Below are 22,021 nucleotides of genomic sequence, written 5' to 3'. Positions count from 1 at the left end.
ACTGAAGGACAAGACAGGAGATGAGTCATCATATCTGTGTTTATGATATCCCATTACCATGACAACTCCCACCACTGAAGACTAATTGCCCATGATAACTCCTGCCACAAGTTTGGTGTTCTAAAATAACCAGTGGGAGCAAATGGGGTAAGATCTTCCATCAGGTTCCTAAAGGGAAGAGAACACCTCACACCTCAGTATATAAGTCACTAATTTCCAGATATCAGGGCTGTAAGCTTCTCTTTCTTGCTCACCTACTTTGCTCTACCTTATGGAGTGCTACTCTCACCTTCACCTTCAATGAATCTGTACTTTTTCTGGTACTTCCGTGTGTCTTGCTCAACTCTTTGTTTTGGACCTAGACCCCAAGTGGACATCACACCAGCAAACACCAAAAATTCACCTATCCTAGTAAAAAATGTAACATCTCTACCTGTCACATTTTTTACTAGGATAGGTGAATTTTTGGTGTTTGCTGGTGTGATAGTTTGCAAAACTATGGGAGAAATGGGGAATATCTCCCTTGAGTATAGATTTTGCTCAGCAATTTTTTTTGGAAAGGGTCAATTCACATGAAAACAAATATAAGTTTTTTTAGATAATCTAGTATATTTCAAAGACATATACTGAATTCCTCTAAATGAATGTGTTTTCTCTACTTTAGGGTCCTATTCTTGCTACAGAATACCCAAAGCAGAATCAAGGTATGAAACCAGGCAATTCTGTCTATAAAACTAAGGAATGTTCCTGAGGGGTTGGGGGAGGGGTTAATTTAATTTTGAGTTTTCCTGATTTGGAGAATCCAGGTCTGCACCACATCCTGCATGTTATGTTAGGCACTGTCTCAAGGAATCAGTTTTTGATATAAAGCAACTATCTGAGGTTATTTGAGGGAGAGAAGTATGTACAGATAAAAAGCAAAGTGGGGGAGGGAAGTTTGTCTCTTCCCCTCACACTTGCTACCCTCCCTTTGAGTCACAAACACTCCTTGTCTTGCCCAATGTGTATCTGCCAAATGCAAGCTAAATCCCACAGACGCCAAGCTGGGACTCTGCCTTATGTCTGACATTTACCACTTGCAGGTTTATTGACCCGTGCAGTCTTTTTGTCATTTGTCTTTATGCTGCACGTGGGTGGGGCCTTAGACTTTCTGGTCTTGTACAGCAAGTCCTGCAAACTTAAATACTGTACTTTTTTTTTTTTTAATGGATCCTTTATTTTTTGTTTCATTTTTGTAGTAGATGGACACAATATCCTTATTTATTTATTTTATGTGGTGTTGAGATCAAACCCAGTGCCTCACATGTACAAGAAAGCGCTCTACCACTGAGTTATAGCCCCAGCCCTGAATACTGTACTTTTAAATCAAGCTACTTGGAACTTTGTACACACACTTCCAAGCCTCATAAAAGCCCAAAGTCAGAAAGCCAGGCTAGGGGTGAGGTTAGTCTTTTCCTATATCTGTGACCCCATTTAGGGCCCTCTAATGCTAGTGTCCTTCAAGTAACAGAAAAGGAGACTAAACAGGCCAATGCAATAGTTTCCCAGGAATAATTTACCAAAGTCAACAACCCCGAACCTGGGTCGCTTGGATGTGGAATTGAGGGCTTTTTTTCTAACGGAAAGGTCGCTCATAGTTCCTCCCAGCATCCTCGGGTGACATCAGGATTCCTGGGAGATTCGGGAGGGGAAGAGAGCACGCAGGGACAGAGCCCAGGCCGCCGGTGGCCAGGCCCTCCTCCCGCTGCCCCGCCGCTGGCGAGGCGGCGACGTTCCGCGGCCTTGCTCTTACCCGAGGAGGTGGCGACAAGCCCCGCCCCTCCCGCGCGGCCGCCGGCGAGAGGCGTGGCTTGCCGCAGGCGCCGCGGCAGCGTAGCGGGCTGACGCGGATGACGCGGCGCCCGCCAGGCCGCAGCCCCGCCGCCGGGCCCGCCTAGGCCCGCCCCTGTCCCTCCCCGCCCAGCCTCCCGCGCGCCCCTGTCAGACTGTGGCGGCCGGCAGCGCGGTGCGCTCTCCCTCAGCCTGCAGCCCGACGAGGCAGCTTGCGCACGGCACACCCCCAACATCCTAGCCGGCGCTGCCGCCCGAGCTCTGCTCTGCTCCGCCCTTCCCGCCCTGGGCCGCACGCCCGCCTGTCCGCGGCGACATGGCACACGCCCCGGCACGCTGCCCTAGCCCCCGGGGTTCCGGGGACGGCGAGATGGGCAAGTTCAGGAAGGTGGCGCTCATCACTGGCATCACCGGCCAGGTGAGTGCGGAGGCGGGGGCGAGCGGGCCTGGGGCTGCCAGGCACGTGTGCGTGCGCTCCCTCGGCTCCGGGCTGCCTGCGTCTCCAGGAACAGCCTTCTGGGCGTCCCGGAAGGTGTCTGCTGCCGGGAGGTGGGACAGCAATGCGCCGCGGGGAGTGTGTTGCATGTGGAGCGTATGAAATGTCTCCTAGACTTCTGATCTTCCTCTGGGGGTTATGAGCTTGTGTTCCGCACGGGGTGTGATCTTCATACCTGGGCAGGATTACCCTCGCCCACCTGGTGACCGCCGTGCTTGTATCTCCAGTCCTGAGGGTGCAATTGGAATTTCGTTCTTGGCAGATCTTGGTGCCCAAGGAGGGGAAAGAACCAATCCTACTTAACTCTAATGCCTGGGAAGCAGAGAAGGGGGTGCCTTGCTCTCTTGGTACCCGCTGACCAGATTTCCAGATAGAAAAGAAAGTAGTGCTGTAGAGTCACATACTAGGAAATATCTGGGTAAGGGGAGAACTCACAAAAACTTTTAAAATCACACGAACTTCTGAGATTCATGATCACATTTTGCAGGTTTCTCACGGACAAGTCCCAAACTAATGCTAGCCTTTATTTCCAAAGAAATGAATTCCTTCAGTGGGGTAATCAGGTGGAGCTGTCCTGAATGTTGGGACCTTATGTTGCAGGCTGAGAGTGCCTAGTTTGTGACAGTCATTTCCTAGAGGTATTGCAACAGGTGGAGCAGACCACTGTGTCTTATCAAGCTTCAAGGGTGATGAAATAGTCATATTCATGTATTCCTATAGAAAAAATGGGATATTCTGTGTCCCTGGATAGCTTCCGGTAGGGGGGTGACTAATATAATGCTTAAATAAGGAAGATGTAAAAGATGATAATAATAGCTTATACATATTGTGCTCTTTATATTCCAGTTACATGACTAATAATAACTCACTGGTTCTCACAATGAACTCCCTATTATTCCCACCTTGTAGATGTGGAAATTGAGGTTTAGGAGTTTGATTTGCCTGAGGTCAGCCAGTTGGAAAGTGTCTATTTGGAGTGAAGTTACTTTCAAAGCTCCCTAACATTAGAGAAGGAGAAATTGAAACTGGTCAGATACACAGCCTCAGAATATTGGACAATTTCAGCTTCTGTATCCTGGTTAATTTCTAGTTATTTGTGCATCTTGTTTTGTGTAAAGTAATTAAAACAAGTGTTTCAAAACTGGTAAGAGAGGTCCTTAGGAGAAGGATCTGAAGTTGAGGTAGAAATCCCATAAAATCAGGCAGTAAGACAGGTCAGGGCCTACTTACTGTCTCATTCTCTATATTTTGGTTATGAAACCAAGGACTTTGTATGCATGTTCTACCCCTGATCTATCCCTGCAGCCCTGTCCTTTCTCTTGTAATACTGGAGACCTTTCTACAGATGATTCCTTTTTTCCAAAAACTCAGACTAGCTTCAGAGCTCAACTTTTAGCTAAATTTACATGATCTCTTGAAAGTAGCAATCTTTTTAGAATTGTTGAGAAATTGGTAAAGATATTAATGTGCTATGTGTATTGCTTATACCAATTTAAGTGACTAGTAGTCAGTCAGTGCAGGTTAGAAATGGAACATTATTTAAACATTTGAGAGTCGTCACTTGACTGGTACTGAGTGGCTAGGAAAGTGGCCCATCACTCTACTTTGTCCTGCAGGCTGCCACCAGAGGTATGTGTGTGTGAAGGAGTGTTTCCTGAAGCACCATGCTCAACATACCCTAACTAGAATTTTTTGACTCATTTCCAGCTTTAGACACTTGCCAGGCTCTTTGGCACATACCTGTAATCCCAGCCACTCAGGTGGTTGAGGCAGGAGGATAAGTTTGAGGATAGCCTCAATAAAAGACTTTAAGCAACTTACTGATACACTGTCTGAAAATAAAAAAATAAGAAGCTGAGGATGTGACTTAGTGTTAAAGCTCTCCTGAGTTCAATCCCCAGTAACAAACAAAACAAAACAAAACAAGAAAAAACCCTTCTTCTCTGTCAGTCTCCTGTTCTCTGCCCCAGTGTCCTTTCCTCAGTTCCCTCCAATGTCTGCCCTCAGCATTGTCTTCTTGCTTGCTTAGCGTTGCATTGACTTCCTGTTGTTGCACTTAGCGCAGTGCTGAGTCCTGGAGCTGCCACATAAATACTTGCTGATGGAATTTATTACTCTTCTATGCTTTTTATTTATTTTCTAGGAAAATGACTCCCAACCTGAGCATCAAGTGTCCCTGGAGGACTGTGACATGAATGCAAGGGGTTCATACCTTACTGAACATTTTCTTAATAGTATTGGCTGAGAACTTCTTGTGCTACTCACTCTGCTAGGCATTTTATATATCTCTAAGAGGCAGGTATAACTTGTCTCCCTGTTTTACACTTGGATAAGTAAGATTGCTTGAGGTCACACACCTAATGAGTGTCAGAGCTGAAGTCTTAACCTAGGAGTCAGACTCCAGGGCAGTTTCTCCGAGACATTTTGTTATACTGTCTCAGACACATTAATTGAGAGAGAGAGAGTGAGATTGGGTGTTGATTGATTAATTGAAAGATTTTCTGAAAAGGCTCCGATTTAAGTGCTTGTATTCTGACACTCAGTCACTGAAATGTACCACTGAGCTTAAATGGGTTGTCCCAGGGTATTTGTCTTATCTGCTATATACCTCTAGCATGTATGCTCAGGTTTTTTATTCTGGTTTTCCACTCTGATCTATTCTTGTCACAGTAGTGAATCCTTTTCCAAAAAGTGTACCTTATTAAATCATCTTTAAATAAGCCCAGGCTCTAGTTTTCCATTGCTGCCTCCAGGCTCTCTGCCAGCCATCCCCAAAGCTCACCTTCATTGTCTAATGATGTTTGCTGTTCTTTACTTACTGTGCATAGAAATGTTCTTGCTGTTCTTTGAGTACTATTGCCTTGTACCTCTTTGGAGTCATTATTTGTGGCTGAATGGACAGATCTTATTCCTTTTAGCTTGACTAAAAGCCTCAGTGTTCTCAGACTAATCCTGCCAAATGCAGCCACTCCAGGAACTTTCTTTGTATTTACATATATGCAATCCCTATTGATTGTATAGATAATTTACATATCTTCATTCTTTGAGTTTGTAAACTGTGTTAAGATAGAAATTTTACTTTCAGCCTATTGCCTCCCACATGGCTTTACCTAGTGGATTTTTAAGAAAATTGACTTACTTTTTCCATAAATAGGATATATCTTTAATGCGCATCTGCAGTGTAAAAGGCTTGTTTTGATGCTGCTTAGAATAAAAAGATGTGTAAGATAAATTCTCTTCCTACCAGCATCTCATAGTCTTTGAAGAGCTTAAGACAACGTACACAAAAACAGTGAACACAAAAAAATTAATATTGCACAAAAATGTTAGGACCCAAATGAGTATTTCATTCAATGTTAGGACCCAAATGAGTATTTCATCCAACTTTAGGAGTTTTTGAATACTAGAAACTAAAGAGACTGTTCTGGGTAAATTGCACATGCACTGTATAGAGAAGGGAGTTTTGGAGACAGTTTTCCATTGCTGCTTCCATCCTTGTTAGTAATAACAAGAGGAATAGTAATATAGAAGAATTGTTTATATAACTTTCTGAAATATTTTTTCTTCTTTTTGGTGCTGGGTATCAAACCCATGACCTTGTACATAAGCACATGCTCTACCACTAAGCTATACCCCCATCCTCGGCTTCCACAAAAGATTTTGAGGTGGTTTCAATAAAACACATATCATGGGACTCATCCTTAAAAATGAATTGAGGGGCTGGGGTTGAAGCTCAGTTGTAGAGCACATACTTAGTGTGCATGAGATTCTGGGTTCAATCCCAGCACCTCAAAGACAAAACCCTCCAAAATGAGAACTAGGAGCCTGTGATAAAGAAAATAGAAAGATAGAAGAAGTATTGTATCAAAATCGAGGGCCAAGGATAGCTGTAGACAGTTGAACATAAAATTCAGCTTTGAGCTTTCTGGTCATCCAGTCAAAGTAGATAGGTAGCCTATTAGTACTATTAGTACATATCTCACAGGGATTTAACTTTTACTCAGAAGGCTCAGAACAACATGCCACATAAATTGGAATGAAAGACTGGATACATTAGTAAAATAGATATTACAGTGTTCTGTAAAGTTTAATAACAAATGAACATCTGAATAAATATTTTAGAATCTATTTCAATATTCAAGGGAAAACTAACTTTATGTTAACTTTAACATTTAACACTTTATATTAACAAAATATAGTTTGAAAGGATTGAGATACTTAACAGTATTTAATTGGAAATCTTTAGTATTTAATCTACATAGGAAGATTAATAAAACTATTGGGACTAAAGAAAGAGGTTAACTATAGACAACCTTCTTTAGAACACTTAAGATTTACTAGTCACCACAAGGCTGGGCCCCAGATCCTGGGGAGATTGAGGGAGGATTGCCAAGTTCAAGGCCAGCTTCAGCAACTTAGTGAGACTGTGTCTCAAAATAAAAATATGGGCTGGGGATAGAGCTCAGTGGTGTAGTGTCTTTGGACTCAGTCCTAGTATTTAGCCCCCCCAAAACTGGAAAACAAACAAAAAAAAAAGACAAAAACAACTTTTTTTTTTTTTTTTTTTTTTTGCTGTATTGTGGAGAGCCATTCTCACACGTGACTGGGCAACTCCTGGTTTGGGTCTGAGGCGCTCTGGCTAACTTTGTCGGAGCTTTCCTGGCCCTCTCCTGATGAGAGAGCCCGTCCCTGTGGGGGTGTGACTGACCACTGACCAATCCTGCCTTTGGAGTGGGGGGTGGGGCTCAACCTTCATTGGATGGAATTCTCCCCTGAATTTCTTGTTCCCCAATAAAAAGGCCACTCCCTGGCGTGCTCTCTCTCTCTCTCTCTCTCTCTCTCTCTCTCTCTCTCTCTCTCTCTCCCCCCTCTCCCCCCCCTCCCTCTCTCCCTCTCTCCCTCTCTCTCTCCCTCTCCCTCTCCCTCTCCCTCACCCTCTCCCTCTCTCTCCCTCTCTCTCCCTCCTGCTAGCCCTGAGTAATCCTTGCTGCCCTACCGGGTGGTTTGAGGAGGGAACCAGAGAGGGGAGCCGTCTCGGACCTGGTCATAGAAAAAGGTAACTGAGTCTGTGTGTTTTATTTCGATCTCACTAGCTAACTTTTATGCCAAGAACCTCTTTAATGAAACCAGTGCGCTGGTCGCATGGTGGACTGTATATTCAAGATCATGTATAATTTTACCTGGTAGTTTGCCTCCATGCCTCAAAAATTATTTGAGTGCTAGCTTGTCAACTCATAACCTGGGAAGACCCAGTGCTATATATCTCCATGTTTGGCCTCAGGATTCTAAGGCTGAAATTGAGAATGTGTTTTATTAGTTCCTAACATGATATTTTGATGGTCTAAAAGACTCTTATTTGTCCTTGTGATGTTGAGGGGCTTTCTTTGAGTTAAAGAATCTTCAATTTGCCTGTCCTTTGCTTTTTATCATTTTTTGGGAGTTCTAGGATTGAACGCAGGGCCTTGTGTATGCTAGGCAAATGCTGTACCACTAAGTCATATCCCCAGCTCTTGCTTAATTTTTGAAACAGATTTTCCTTGAAAGTTTATTAGACAAAAATGATTACTTCATGTTTAGCCAAACTGTATTATTTGGCTGTACTTCCATGGAAAGAACCAGGCATAAGAGATGAGGCAAAATGTTTACAGTTAGCTAGGTTTTCTGGGTGTCCCTGGATTCAATCCTAGTACTTAGCAAAAAAAAAGGAAAGAAAGAAAAAAGAAAGAAAAATTTAAAAAATTTTTTTTCATGGGTAACTTAAAGGTGGGTAAAGAAAAAATGTTACTGATGTTTATGTAATGATAACTGGGTGCCACATACTTTGCATAAATTGTCTCAGGTCACTTCAGGTGGTGCTTGTTTTTACTGTCCATGTTACATTGTATTGAGGAAACCAGGGCTTGGTGAGCTTTTATCTTGCCTGAGGACCTACATATGTTAGCTTTTCCTCAGGATCTCAAGTGTCAAGTCAGACTAGCTCTGTTGGTCCGTTTGTGGACAAACTAGAAATTTGCTTTCTCCAGAAATATGTTGTTTTTAAATGCAACTATATATTTGAGAAGTGCTCTACCATCTCATTGAGTGATGTTAACATGATTGGCTGGTATGTCCTAGAAGTCTGGAATAAGGGTGAACCAGGGAGGTTGAGGGCTAGTTTATGGAGGTCTAGTGAAGCTTTAGGAATTTTTTTCAGTACTTTGAGTGTTCTTACAGGTAAAGAGATGAAAATGGTGATAGTAAAGTGCTTTTCCCTGTCCATAAACCTCTGCTTCTTCTGGCAAGTGGTTCAAGAGCCAGTAGCCAAATTCAGGTGATCCTCAGTGGAAGTTGGGTGCTTTGGGTATACCTTATGGGTGGACCATCTTGATGAGTGTTGTACATAGAGAGCCTGCCTGTGAGTCCTGAGAGCATGTGGAAGGTACAAGTATGCAGTGTGGTGAGAGAAGTAGGTGCTTGGTCATGAGGCTACTGCAGAGTGTTCTCAGTGACCCTGTTCCCACCTACATACTGATGTGAGTGTTAGAATCCCCACATATGGTGCTGCCTGTGCCCTGAGGTAAGCTACTCCATCTCTGTGGGTGCTTTCTCTTTCTGTGGAGTGGGACTTGTGATTTCAAGCTCCTGATTGGATTTTCCTTGTGAAATGCAAGATTCCCCCTTTTTAGAATTTTGTACCTTATCTTGAACGGAGAATCTTATCTAAGCCTGAAACATGCTCGCTTACATGTGAGCGCTCTCGCGTGTGCGCTCTCTCTCTTTCTCTCTCATATGCTGGGAATTGGACCCACCGCCACGTCCCCAGTTTTTTTTTTCTTTTTTCTTTTTTTTTTAAATTTTGAGACAGGGTCTTACTAATTCATATCAACAGGAATTAGTTTGAGGCTGAGGCTGGCCTCAAATTTGTGGTCCTCCTGCCTTAGTCTGGGATTATAGGCACGTGCCAACCATTGTGGCTGCAACCTGAAACACTTTTGTCCTGAAAAAAGCTAAGAGCTTTTTTTATCTAACAACCCCACCCCCACCCCGGGTGCTTTTGTCTGAAGAGATGCTCCCTTGACTTGAGGATAGCCTCCTCTTTTATCTCTTCTATTAAGCATTGTACTTGAGTTATGGTTCTTTATTTATTTCCTCTCTTAAATTTCTGAGCATCAATTTAGGGCTTTTTATTCTCCCCACCTCTGTCCTCTCTGCTTAATTTATATTTTCCTCTAGAGGATGTCATATTTGGGGCAGATTATCCTGTGCTTAGTAATAGAAGTATTAATAATTACAATTAATTCATTCAACAAATGTCTGAGTGCAAATTATGTTTCAAGCACTGGGGTTTAACAGTGAACAAAGTATAAAATACATCAATTACATTGATGTACTACTGGTGGTGGTGATGAGGATAGATATGATTATGATAATTAACATGTATTGAGCATTTACTTTGTGCCAGGCATTGTTTAGAGACTTTCCATTTGGTTCAAAGTCTGTTACTTGTTGAAGTAACAGAACTCTCGTGTAGGTGGTTTTCTTACCATCTTCAAGGAATAGAGAGGTTAAGGCTATGGCCTAGAGGGCACTTGAGGTGTCTGAGTTGTCATTTGCAGAGTCAGATTTCAAATATAACTCTCAGTGATTTTATTTCCTATTAGGTCTGGAATTCATACCAACAAATAAATTCTGAGGAGAAGTAACTGAATGTTACCTCAGATTTAAGAAACAAAGCATTTCAAGAGTCTTTTTGCAGTTGTACAAAGGTAGATTAAGGTAATGAAATAAGACTGTATTAATTCTAAGTTATATGCCCTCCCCATTTTTTTTATTGGAATAAGTCTGGTTACTTATTACAAAGCTATTTGGGTTAGATCTTTAGCTAATTTTTTGGAGGGTACATGTTGAAGACTATTAATTTTGCTGACTCCCTGAAGATCAGAACTCTGTCATGGAGTGGAGTGGAGGAAAATGAGTTGTGTTTCTAGACCAACTTGGGTTTGAATAACTGCTTAACAACCTTCAGGCTTATGGCTTTTGGTAAGTTACTTATCTTTTTTTGCCAGCTTGGAAGAGTAATTCATGCCAAACAGGAAGTAAGTTTGCTACATAGTAGGAACCTTTGCCCTGTTATTAGAATGGTCCTTCCTTTACAGTAAGTGTTCATAAGATAATATAAAAATTATTGAACTTTAGAAAAGGAAGTTGAATGTGGGAGGTATTACTATGAAGTGTTGCTTTGCATGGAGCATTCATTAGCTAGGAGGGGAAAGTTCCATAGTATTTGGAATCAACCATAAGGCTATGAAGTACTGGGAGGCCAGAAGATTTGCTGTCCGGTGTGTCTTACAGAATGAATTTGCAAAGTAGATCAGGTCTTATCTTTTCATATAAGAGGATTGCGGGCAGTGACTTTCACTCTAAATCTTCCTTTCTCGGATTTGCTGTGCTGTGATGAAAGGTTTGGCATAATTGGAGATGAGAGGGATGTCTTGAGTACAGTCCTGCTTTGATCAAGGACTGTTATGTGGTGGGAAGGCTTTCAGGTCTTTATATCAAATGTAATTAATCGAGAGCTCTCTGTCCTGAGAAAAATTTCTGTCCTGGGACTCAGAGGTTGGGTTTTACTCCCAATTAATTGTATAGTGTTGCTGGGCACTGTCATGCATGCCTGAAATTTCAATGACTTGGTTGGCTGAGGCAGGAGGAGCACAAATTCAAGGCCAACCTCAGCAATTTAGTTAGGCCCTAAACAACTTAGCAGGACCCTGTCTCAAAATAAAAAAATTAAAAGGGCCGGAGAAATGGCTGAGTTGTAGAGAATCCATGGGCTCAATCCCCAGTAACTCCCACTTCCTGCCAAAAAAAAAAAAAAAAAACAGAGAATAGCTTTAACCTCTTTATGAATAGGTTTTGTAACTCTTTAACAGGAAAGGTTACCTGAGATTTCTAAGGTCTGTTCCTAGTCTAAAGGCTTGCATGCCAAACCATCACTATGTGTAAAACAAAAATTTAGATACATATCTTTACATTTAAGTAGTTCAGTCATTTAATATCAGTTTAAAAGATAATGGCCAATGAGAGAATTAAAAAAAATTAAACTAGCCAGGGGTGGTGGTGCATGCCTATAATCCTCATGGCTTGGGAGGTTGAGGCAGGAGGATCTCAAGTTCAAAGCCAGCCTCATCAAAAGTGAGGTAGTAAGCAGCTCATTGAGACCCTGTCTCTAAATTAAATACAAAATAGGGCTGGGATTTGGCTCAGTGGTCGAGTGCCCTGAGTTCAATCCCTGGTACCACCCCTACCCCACATCCCCACCAAAAAGTTAAACCAGTGAACTGTTTAGAATTTAGACTTTTAAGTGTGTCAACTAAGAATTTAGACATTTAAGTGTGTCAACTAAGAATTCACATAAGAATTTGTTAATAAGGTTAGAGTGAAAAATCTGAACTGTTTACCTTCATAGGACATACCAGATGAATAAGGTGTGGATTTTTTGGCTTTTTTTTTTTTGACACTGGATTTTAAAAATTTCTGTTGTTATTATTTTTGGTAGAAATATTGAAGATATATAAACATTTATATTTTGAACTTAGGATTTATATAGTAGAGTTTTATTAATTCCAGCAAATATTTGTGTTGTATGCTGGTTAAGTGCTAGAGATGTAGCAGTGAGTGAACAAGACAGACATGATTTCTGTCTTCAAAGACATGATTATCTGGTGGGGGGATAAGCAATTAGGTAGGTAATTATATTGCTATTATGATAATTCATGAATTAAAGCATTATAAATGTTCTAAAATATTATTAGCTCAACAAATTAATTGAGCATCTCTAACTGTATAATTTTCTGGTTAAAAATGTCATGTAGTTAAAAGAGTTGGTTGTGAAGTTTTTTTAATTAATTAATTATAATTAAGTATATGTGACAGCAGAATGCATTTTGATTCACTGTACACAATTGCGGCACAACTTTTCATTTCTTTGGTTGTACACTATGCAGCATCACACCATATGTGCAATCATACATGTACCTAGGGTAATGATGTCCATCTCAGTCTACCAGACTTTAAAGTATACTACAAAGATAAAGTAACAAAAATGGCATGGTATTGATACCAAAATAAACATGTAGATCAATGGTACAGAATAGAAGACATAGAGATAAAAACCACATAAATATCTCATACTAGACAAAGACACCAAAACCATACAGTGGACAGAGATAGCCTCTTCAACAAATGGTGCTGGGAGAACTGGAAATCCTTATGTAGCAAAATGAAATAAACCCTTATCTCTCACCATGCACAAAACTCAACTCAAAGTGAATCAGGAACCTAGGATCAGAGATCCTGTGCCTAATAGAGGAAAATGTAGGCCTAAATCTTCATCACGTCATGAAGTTGGTTTTTAAAATTCTTTTTTCAAGGAGATGGCATATCACTGTGTTTAGCCTTTTATGCTGGTCTTGAGCTCAAGTGATCCTCCCAGTCTCACTCTCCAAAACAGAGTAGTTGGCACTACAGGCTTATGCCATTGCACCAGCTGTAAACTTTTTTTTTTTTGAGTGGGAAGTTGAGCTGCTTAGGAACTACCTGTATGCTGCTTTATTCTTCTACTAGACATTGAAATCTTTTGCTTAGTCTTGTATTAAGTGAAGGTTGGTTAAAGATGTTTTTAATCTTATTTTCCTGTCTTACAGGCTATATTTTCTGTCATGAGCATTTATTGTAGTTGGAGGCCTTTCCAATTATTTAATCAGATACATTTATGAATACACAGATGAGACATAGACCAAGAATTTGAAGAAGTAAAGAAGCATTTGATGATTTGTTGAAGCATCTTCTTGTGATGACATAATTTAGAGGGCAGGTCGACTGATAGATTTTTTTTTCCCAGTGAATCATGAAAACCAGATTGAGGCTTGGACATGATGATATACAGTGTGGTATCAGAGACATTTGTGATAAATAGAACTTAGCTTTGGCTTAGACTGAAACTGAGCTCAAATCCTACTTTCAAAAATGAGTTTGTTAGTCAGGCTCAGTGATGCACACCTGTAATCCCAGCGATTCAGAGGGCTGAGGCAAGAGGATCATGAGTTCACGTCCAACCTCAGCAACTTAGTGAGACCTTAAGCAATTAAGCAAGACTCTGTCTCTAATAAAATATAAGAAATGGCTGAGGATGTGGGTTGATTGTTAAGTACCCCTGGGTTCAATCCCTGTTACCAAAAATTAAAAATAAATAAACAAACAAATAAATAAATAAATAAAATGAATGTATTAAAGACATTCTGCTACTTACTGAGTGTTCTTAGACAAGCTACTTAGTCTTCTTGAGCCTTTATATCCTCTGCTTTAAAATGGGGTTAGCTATACTCACAAATTGATGATGGTTATGATGATATCTCTCACAGTGCCCAGTAGAATACTGCTTATGAAATGATAGATGTCATTATTTATTATGTATAATAAGTTCTCAGGATGGGGAGGAATGACAGAAGGATGGAGATGTGTTTGGGAATGGGTTTTAGGGTACAGTATGCAGAATGAACTTGAGTAGTAAAAGAATGGAGGAGGTAAGACCAGCTCTCATAATTACAAGGACATGAGGTGGAAGTGGTTGTGAAGGAAAGAGAATTGTTAAATATAGGAAATGTGAGACAGGGAAGAGTTGGAGATCCCAAGTTAGAGGCTGGCTAGATGGTATTACCATGGCTTGAAACGCAGCCACTGGGAAGATAAACCAATTTTCTGGAAATGATAGTGAATTAATTTGTTCCTCTTGAGTTTGAGGTGAGAGCATGACATCCAATTTCAAATAATCTATAAACTGTTTAAAATATGTGCTTGGAATGTAGGTGAGAGAACACAGAACCTGGACAGTGTCAAAAGTCAGAGATGACTCTGTGGAGTGGGAATGTCCTAAACGTATTCCTGCTGTTCTGTTGTAATCAGTCTTCTTCCCCTTCCCCCAAAACTTTCTGTGACTCCACTTATCTGATATCAAAAGTAACAATTTCCCTTTAGTTTTGTGATTAAAGTTAACCAGGTTACTTTCAGGAATTTCAGCCTGCCTGCCTGCCTGTCTCCCTCCCTCCCTCCCTTCTTTTTTGGTACTTGAGATTGAACCCAGGGAACACTTAACCACTGAGCCACATCCCCAGCCCTTTTTTTGTGTTTTATTTAGACAGGGTCTCACTGAGTTGCATAGAGCCTTGCTAAGTTGCTGCAGTTAGCTTTGAACTCATGATTCTCATGCTTTAGCCTCCAGAGCTGCTAGGATTATAGACATGCTCTACTCTCACTTATTTTTATTGTAATGCTGCATCCATGTCCAAGATCCCTCCAACTTTTAGCTTGTCATCCTTTTCTTTTCTTGAGGAATTTTGGGAATTTCCCATTCCCTGATGAAAAGGAAGCAAGGTGCTCAGTTGCACTAACCATTCCTTTATATCCTTAATACATACATGAGAGTGCGGGAAGCGTACTTGGAAGACAGTTCTGTAGGACAGGGAGCCCATTATCAGTAATCGTTCATGGCATTGGGGCACCAGTGTACCAAACTTAGTCCTGGCCTTAAGTACTAACCCACCTGTTTTATAAATCCACTCACTGAAATGACTCTGCTTTCTAGGGTTTTGTTTTGGTGCTCAATTATATCAACTGAGTTATGTAGAATTAAGGTTAGATGATTTTATGGAGAGTTACTTTCTTCACTGAAAGGTGTTTACCTCCATTTTTATTTTCAGGCTGTTCATATTTTGCCTTTTAAAAAAATTAAAATGTAAATTTTAGGGTAATCCTTTCTTAGATCTTCATTTTTTTTAAACTTCATCAAAATGAAAAATAAAGGCATTTATACTGAGTATTTTTTTAATAGTCACAATTACATTTGGGAAATGTAGTACCAAAACTTTGTAATATTGTATATATATTATGATTAAGCATTGGGCTTGATTATCATGTGAAATGAATTACCTGGTTGTGTTTAACAGAAACATGTTACCAAATGAGGAGTGAAGAAGCCACTTGTTTGCCCTATTAGTAGCCTTTTGAAATTAAAACATAGTTTTCTATGTTTCTTAGAAGGGCACTCTGTTTATATAATCATTCACAACAGAAATTAGGTTTTTATATTCCTTTTTTAAACTGTATTTGTATGAGTTCTTTAAAAATGATGAGTTGGAATTGTACAGAAATATGTAGGCACTGGTAGTACTTTTCAGTGGTCAATTTTTAAAAATTAGTTTATTTTATTCTTTTTAGATATACATGACAGTAGAGTGTATTCTGACATATTATACATACATGGATAATATGTCAGAATACATGGATATAATTTATTCTAATTTGGATCCCATTCTTGTGGTTGTACATGATGTGGAGTTTCACTGGTTGTATATTCATAGATAAACAAAGGAAAGTTATGTCTGATTCTTTATATTGTCTTTTTTATTCCCATCCCGCCTCTCTTCCCTTTATTCTATTCCCCTTTGTCTAATCTAGTGAACTTCTATCCTCTCACCTTGCTTTATTGTTTTGTTAGCATCTGCATATCAGAGAGAATATTTGGCCTTTGGTTCTTTGGGATTGGCTTATGCCACTTAGCATGATATTCTCCAGGTCCATTCATTTACTGGCAAATGCTAGAATTTCATTTTTCTTTGTGGCTGAATAGTATTCTATTGTGTACATATACCACATTTTCTTTATCCCTTCATCTGTTGAAGGGCACTGTGGCTGGTTCCATAGCTTAGCTGTTGTGAGTTGAGCTGCTCTAAAAATTGATGTGGCTGTGTCACTGTGGTGTGTTGATTTTAAGTCCTTTGGTTATATACTGAGGAATGGGATAACTGGGTCAAATGGTGGTTCCATTCCAAGTTTTCTGAGGAATCTTCATACTTCAGCAGTCATTGTTGATAAAAATAAGCATACTTATTGTAGCTTCGAGTGGAATCTCTCAAAACATAATTGGGGTTGTGAGACATTCATAGGTTAAAATGCAAATCTGAAGTATGTTTGTGTTTGAATATACCTAATCAAGGAGAAAGACAGGGGGAACCCTATTGGCCAATGATTGCGGTCATCCTGCAGTTCCCACTATTTGCAGTCTAACAAGTTAACCCCCATCAGTTTTATGAATGATGGCAGAAGACACAAGCTTGTGGGTCACAGACACAAGATTTTATCAGTCACAACACAGTATGTAGCATTAACTTAATGTTTGCAGCAGTTCTGTTTGCATAGCATTCTCTTGATTGCCCCTTGTTCCACCATCCAAGGCCCAGGGGTAGAGGAGGAAATGTGAGATTAGGAACACCTGTGTGTGTGTGTGTGTGTGTGTGTGTGTGTGTGTGTGTGTGTATGTGTGTGTGAGAGAGAGAGAGAGAGAGAGAGAGTGGGGGGGGGCTTACTACATTGCTCAGGCTGGTTTTGAATTTCTGGGCCCAAGTGATACTTCCACCTGATGTAGCTGTAGAGACATGCACCATAAAGCCTGGCTGGGAAAGGCGGATCTTTTAGATCTTTTAGAGTCTGCTAGCCTTTGCCTTGAGAAAGACATAATATCTTTATTATTCTGGATAGGATACAAATGTTCTCTCTTCTCCAGAAAGAGACATGTCTCTATCTTAAAGTTTGACAACATTATGGATGTTCTTGAAAAAATAGTCCTGAAAAACCTGTCAGTATATTTGTTTACAAGTTATGTAGAATCTGGAGAGAGCTGTTGCCTCCCCACACTGTTTGCTCTGTTACTGAAATTCACTAGTTTGACAACCCAGAATATTTTCTCTCATATTTCTCTGTGTATCTCTGTGGGGTGTTTGAGCTTCACTTTGTATCTTCATTTTCTTTTTGCTTGAAGAACAGAATGGTAAGATCTGTACTCAGATGCTTAGTGTAGTCCCCCTTTGGTGGTGCCAGGCATTGATCCCAGGGCTTTGTGCATGTTAGGTAAGTGCTTCATGTGGAATGGATAAAAGGGAATTGCTGTAGTTAGCTGTTTGTATGAGAATGGGTAGTTTGATAGGCTTGCCCTTGATGGAATATTCATTAATTTTAATCTGATATATTAGTCTCAGCTGGTGTGAAGAACCCCATTACAGAAGAGTGCTCTTCCATGCTTCCAGGAGTGTGACCCTTGTTGGATGATTCCATCCCAGTAGGAACTTTCCCTTCCTCATGTGGCCCATGTATAAATACAAGCTGTTATTTGTTTTTAATTTATTCACTGAGTGACCGTAAGTTTCTTTTATTATTTTAAAAGGTTTCTCTTGCTTTCTTTTAGAATCATACCTTAACCATCCTAGCTTCATTTTGAGATAACTGATATCATTTTTGAGAATGTTTGTCATGTCTACTGCATGCTAACAGGCCCTGAACTCAAAGTTAAAAAAAAAGAAACTTGGGCTTTTTCAGATTTTCTTAAATTTTAAGGTCTTGTTTTGATTATCATGAATTTTGATGTTATCATTGGACTATAACCTGAAAATATGCGAATCTTATAAAGAGAATCTGCTTTTTGAACTAATGGAATGCATTGTCTCATTTTACTTTGTGCGCATGTGTGTGGGTGTTTGTGTGTGTGTGTGTGTGTGTGTGTGTGTGAGAGAGAGAGAGAGAGAGAGAGAGAGAGAGAGAGAGAGAGAGAGAGAGAGAGAGAGAGAGAAAGAGAGAGACTGGCAATTGAACCAGGACTTCACACATTTAGGCAAATACTGTATCATTGAGCTATATCCCCAGTGAATGAATTCTTTATCTAGATAATTGGGGCCTCACCTAATAGATAGGAAGGAATAAGAAAGATTGTGAGAGGAGAATCAAAAGAGGAGAATCAAAATGACTGGATTCTGGAATTAGGGAAACAAAGGGAAAAGGAGGGTTTTTTCCTTTATTTTTGTATTTGTTTCCATGGCAGTTGTTGGTTATATTGAGTTTGTCAGTGTCCGCAAGGACTATATTTTATTCCATGTTCCTAGTACAGTGCTCAGAATATGGCAGGCTCTTAATACATATTTATTGAATGACATCTAGTGTTAATATCTCTGCTATAAAAATTACAAAGGAAATATACTGCACATAAAAAGAACTTGGAATGTAAGTGTGCAACATATCATACTTTGGAACGGGATTGACAAACTATAATCCATGTGTCAAATCTAGCTGCCACCTGTTTTTGTAAATTAAGTTGTACTGGAGCATGGCTACACCTGTTTGTTTAATTATTATTTTATTTCTGACTGCTTTCATATAGTGTTGAGTAGCCACAACAGGGATGGTGTATGTCTTGCAAAACCTGAAGTATTTATCACCTGACCTGCTACTGAAATAGTTCGCCAAACCTTGCTGTAGAGCTGTCTTCCCAGGATGGTACTTGGGTTGCAACAGAAGTAGATGCTATCTCCAAATGGGAGAATCTGGGGCAGAAGGAATACAGGTGATTTGGAGATGTTTTCATTGCAGGTTAAAAAAGAAGGAAGTTAGTGAGGAGTTGAGAGAGAGAGAGAACAGAGTACTGAGTAATATCATGGAATCTGAGGGATGTTTTGGTGGCAAAATACACATAACAATTCTGTTGTTTTGGTGGCAAAATACACATAACAAAATTAACTGTTAGTGACATTTAGTGTCTTCATGATGTTGTGCAACCATTACCTCTATCTAGTTCCAGAGTATTTTTTATCATCCTAAAATGCAACCTCGTACTTATTAAGCAGTTACTCTCCAACCCCTGGCAGCCAACAATCTGTATTCAGTCTACATGAATTTTCCTATTCTGGATATTTCATATAAATGGATCATACAATATATGACCTTTTGTGCCTGACTCCTTTTAACTAGCATAATTTTCAGTTTTCTCTTTCAGTGACAGAACACCTTAGGCTGGGTAATTTATAGATAAAAAAGCTTTATTTTGGCTTCTAGTTTTGGAGTCTGGAAAGTCTTGGATCAGTTGACTGAAATCTGTTCAGGGCCCTGTGCTACTGATTCAACTCATGGTGGAAAGTGGAAGGGAATTAGGTGCAGTCATATGAGAGATCATGTGGCCAGTGAAGAAGGAAGCAACAGATCAATGAAGAAACTCAGCTCCTTTTATATTCTGTAATTCTTTTTCTTTGGTACCATGCATTGAATCAGGGGTGTTTAACCACTGAGCAACATCCCAGGGTCTCACTAAGTTGTTTAGGGTCTCTTTAAGGTGCTGAGGCTGGCTTTGAACTTGATATCCTCCTGTCTCAGCCTCCTGAGTTGCTGGGATTATAGGCATGTGCTACCATATCTGGCTATATTCTGTATTAGTTTTTGCGGTGCTGGGGATTGAATCCTAGCCTTGAACATGCTAGGGCAAATGCTTTATCACTGAGCTACGCCCAACCCTAAACTCCTGTTATAATAGCATGTTCTTATGTTAATTAATTTAGTCCCATAAAAGGGAGAACTCACTTCCCACAAGATGGCATTGATCTATTCATGAGGGCTCTGTCACCGTCATCAACACTATTCACTAGGCCCTACCTCCTAACCCCGCCACATTGTGGAATCAAGCCTCAGCATGAGTTCTGGTGGGAACATGCCATATTCAAATCATAGAAATAATGTTTTCAAGGTTCATCTGTATTGTAGCATGCAATAAAACTTCCTTCTTTTCTATGACTGAATAATATTCCATTATATGGATATGTTACATTTTGTTCATTCAGTTATCTGTTGATGAAAATTTGGATTGTTTCTATCTTTGAACTTATGTGAAAAATGCTATAGTGAACACTCATATACAAAGATCTGTTTGAATACCCGTTTTTATTTTTATTTTTGGTATATATACCCATAGTAGAATTAGGACATAATTTTGAATAAGAGGACTTAGTATTGTGAATATTTCAAGGGAGTTCAGGAAAAATTTAGGACTGGAAAAAGGCCTTTTGATTTTGGCCACCAAGAAGTTATTTGGTGGTCTTCAATAGAACAAAGAAAGGAATAGCAATTGGATCACAGAGATTTGATATGAAAGTAAAATCCTTAAGTAGAACAAATTATTATTTGCTATCACCGTCATTTCATTAAAAAATCATTTTACACACTAAAATCTAAGAAGGACATGATCTCAGAATAAAGAACAGTGACTAAGTTATCTTAACTATGTGAACTACTTTAGTCTCTCGTTTTTTTTTTCTCATTTTTCTAAAGAATGTTTTAAAAATGTGTCATGTATTGGCATTAGTCCATAGATTATATTTGAGAACCACTATTGAGTACTATTTAAAAAAATTCACTTGGCTGATTCTCAGAACTCAAAATGAATTTCTTGGGAATAGGCATCTTGTCTTAAATTTGTGGTGACATTTTTTTTGACTCCAAGATAGGACACATGCCCTCATATATATACATGATCTAGAGTGGGGACTAAGTGTTGAATAGCAGGGCTGTCTGAAAGAGTGCTGTCCTTCCTGGTACCCATTTGATATTGAGCACCATAAAAGGTACTTGGGAAATATTAGTTAGTTGGTTGGTTGAGATTTCATTTTTGACTTTCTTTACTATGTTGGACAGACTCCTTAGGCAGTTTTCATGCCTCACATATCATTCCATCCAAGCTGGTAGAGTCAGACATGCCCTTTGAGTCCTTTCAGCTCTGTTTCTGCAGCTGTCCCCAGTCTCTAGTGTGCTTGGAAGGAATATTCAAATCATTGTTGTGTTGTTTCAGTTTTAACTTGAAACTGAAACCAAATTTTTGGGTTCTTTTGGGTGGTGAGAGATCTCATAGTTTTGACTAGGTACTCTTTCTTATTTGCTTTTATGATGTTGACTTGGACATCCAGTTAGTTTTCTGAGTTGATCAACCCTGGGTATATGGTAGTGGAGCAGGGATTTATAGGGGGACAGTGTTAAATGTATTGGGTGAATTTCTCAAGATGGATGGAAAGGATTTGGGGTATTGGGGGTTGTTTTGAGGTAAAGTGATATTGCATGTTTTTTTTTTTTTTTTTTGCAATGTTTGTCTGCTATGTGCTGTGTGTGTGTGTGTGTGTGTGTGTGTGTGTGTGTGTTACTAAGTATTGAAACCCAGGGCCTTGATATGAAAGTAAAATCCTTAAGTAGAACAAATTATTATCGGCTATCACAGTCATTTCATTAAAAAAATCATTTTACACACTAAAATCTAAGGACATGATCTAAGAATAAAGAACAGTGACCAAGTTATCTTTTTATCTTTTAAGCACTTTTCCACTGACCTATACCTCAGATGCTCTCCCACCCCCCAATCTTTAACTTTTATTTTGAGACTGGGTCTTGCTAAATTTTGGAGGCTGGCCTCAAACTTGCAATCCTCTTATCTTAGCCTCCCAACCTTGGATTACAGATATGTGTCACCATATCTGGCTTACCTTTCTATCTTTAAATATAAATTTTGAAATAGGAATGGAATAAGTATTGAATGTATTGAAATCCTTCTATTTTTATCTTTCTACTATTTCATAGATTATAATAAATTTGAAATTTTACCTCTTATCCATTTTGCTATTCTGACTAGTTTAGGAAGTTTTGAATTATTTCAAAATATGCAGTATTTTCTTTGTATTGTTTTGTCTTTTAATCTTTACAGGTGTTGAACATGTTGGCATAATCAAAAGTTTATACTATTGCCAGACTGTTAAGGAAAGTTTGCGAAAAACAAGGGAATATCTTTAAAAAGTTCTTTTATCTAGT

The 22,021-nt window shown here is 39.5% G+C and overlaps 1 protein-coding gene across 2 annotated transcripts in view; it reads left to right on the top strand.

Moving 5' to 3' along the window:
• Positions 1-1,888: 1,888 nt before the first annotated feature.
• Gmds (GDP-mannose 4,6-dehydratase) overlaps positions 1,889-22,021 on the top strand; it is a 615,427-nt gene continuing 595,294 nt past the window's right edge. Inside the window, exon 1 of one of the 2 annotated variants that reach the window (XM_040282195.2) lies at positions 1,889-2,248. In XM_040282195.2, coding sequence (XP_040138129.1) covers positions 2,147-2,248 — 102 coding nt within the window. In that variant the 5' untranslated portion in view covers positions 1,889-2,146. The remainder of the gene's footprint in view (positions 2,249-22,021) is intronic. The other variant, XM_005335160.4, reaches the window with a different exon arrangement.

The sequence above is a fragment of the Ictidomys tridecemlineatus genome, chromosome 8 (assembly GCF_052094955.1).
Source record: "Ictidomys tridecemlineatus isolate mIctTri1 chromosome 8, mIctTri1.hap1, whole genome shotgun sequence".
Lineage (NCBI taxonomy): Eukaryota > Metazoa > Chordata > Mammalia > Rodentia > Sciuridae > Ictidomys > Ictidomys tridecemlineatus.
The sequence above is the reverse complement of the archived record's forward strand: the minus strand, read 5'-3'. Positions and strand labels throughout refer to the sequence as shown.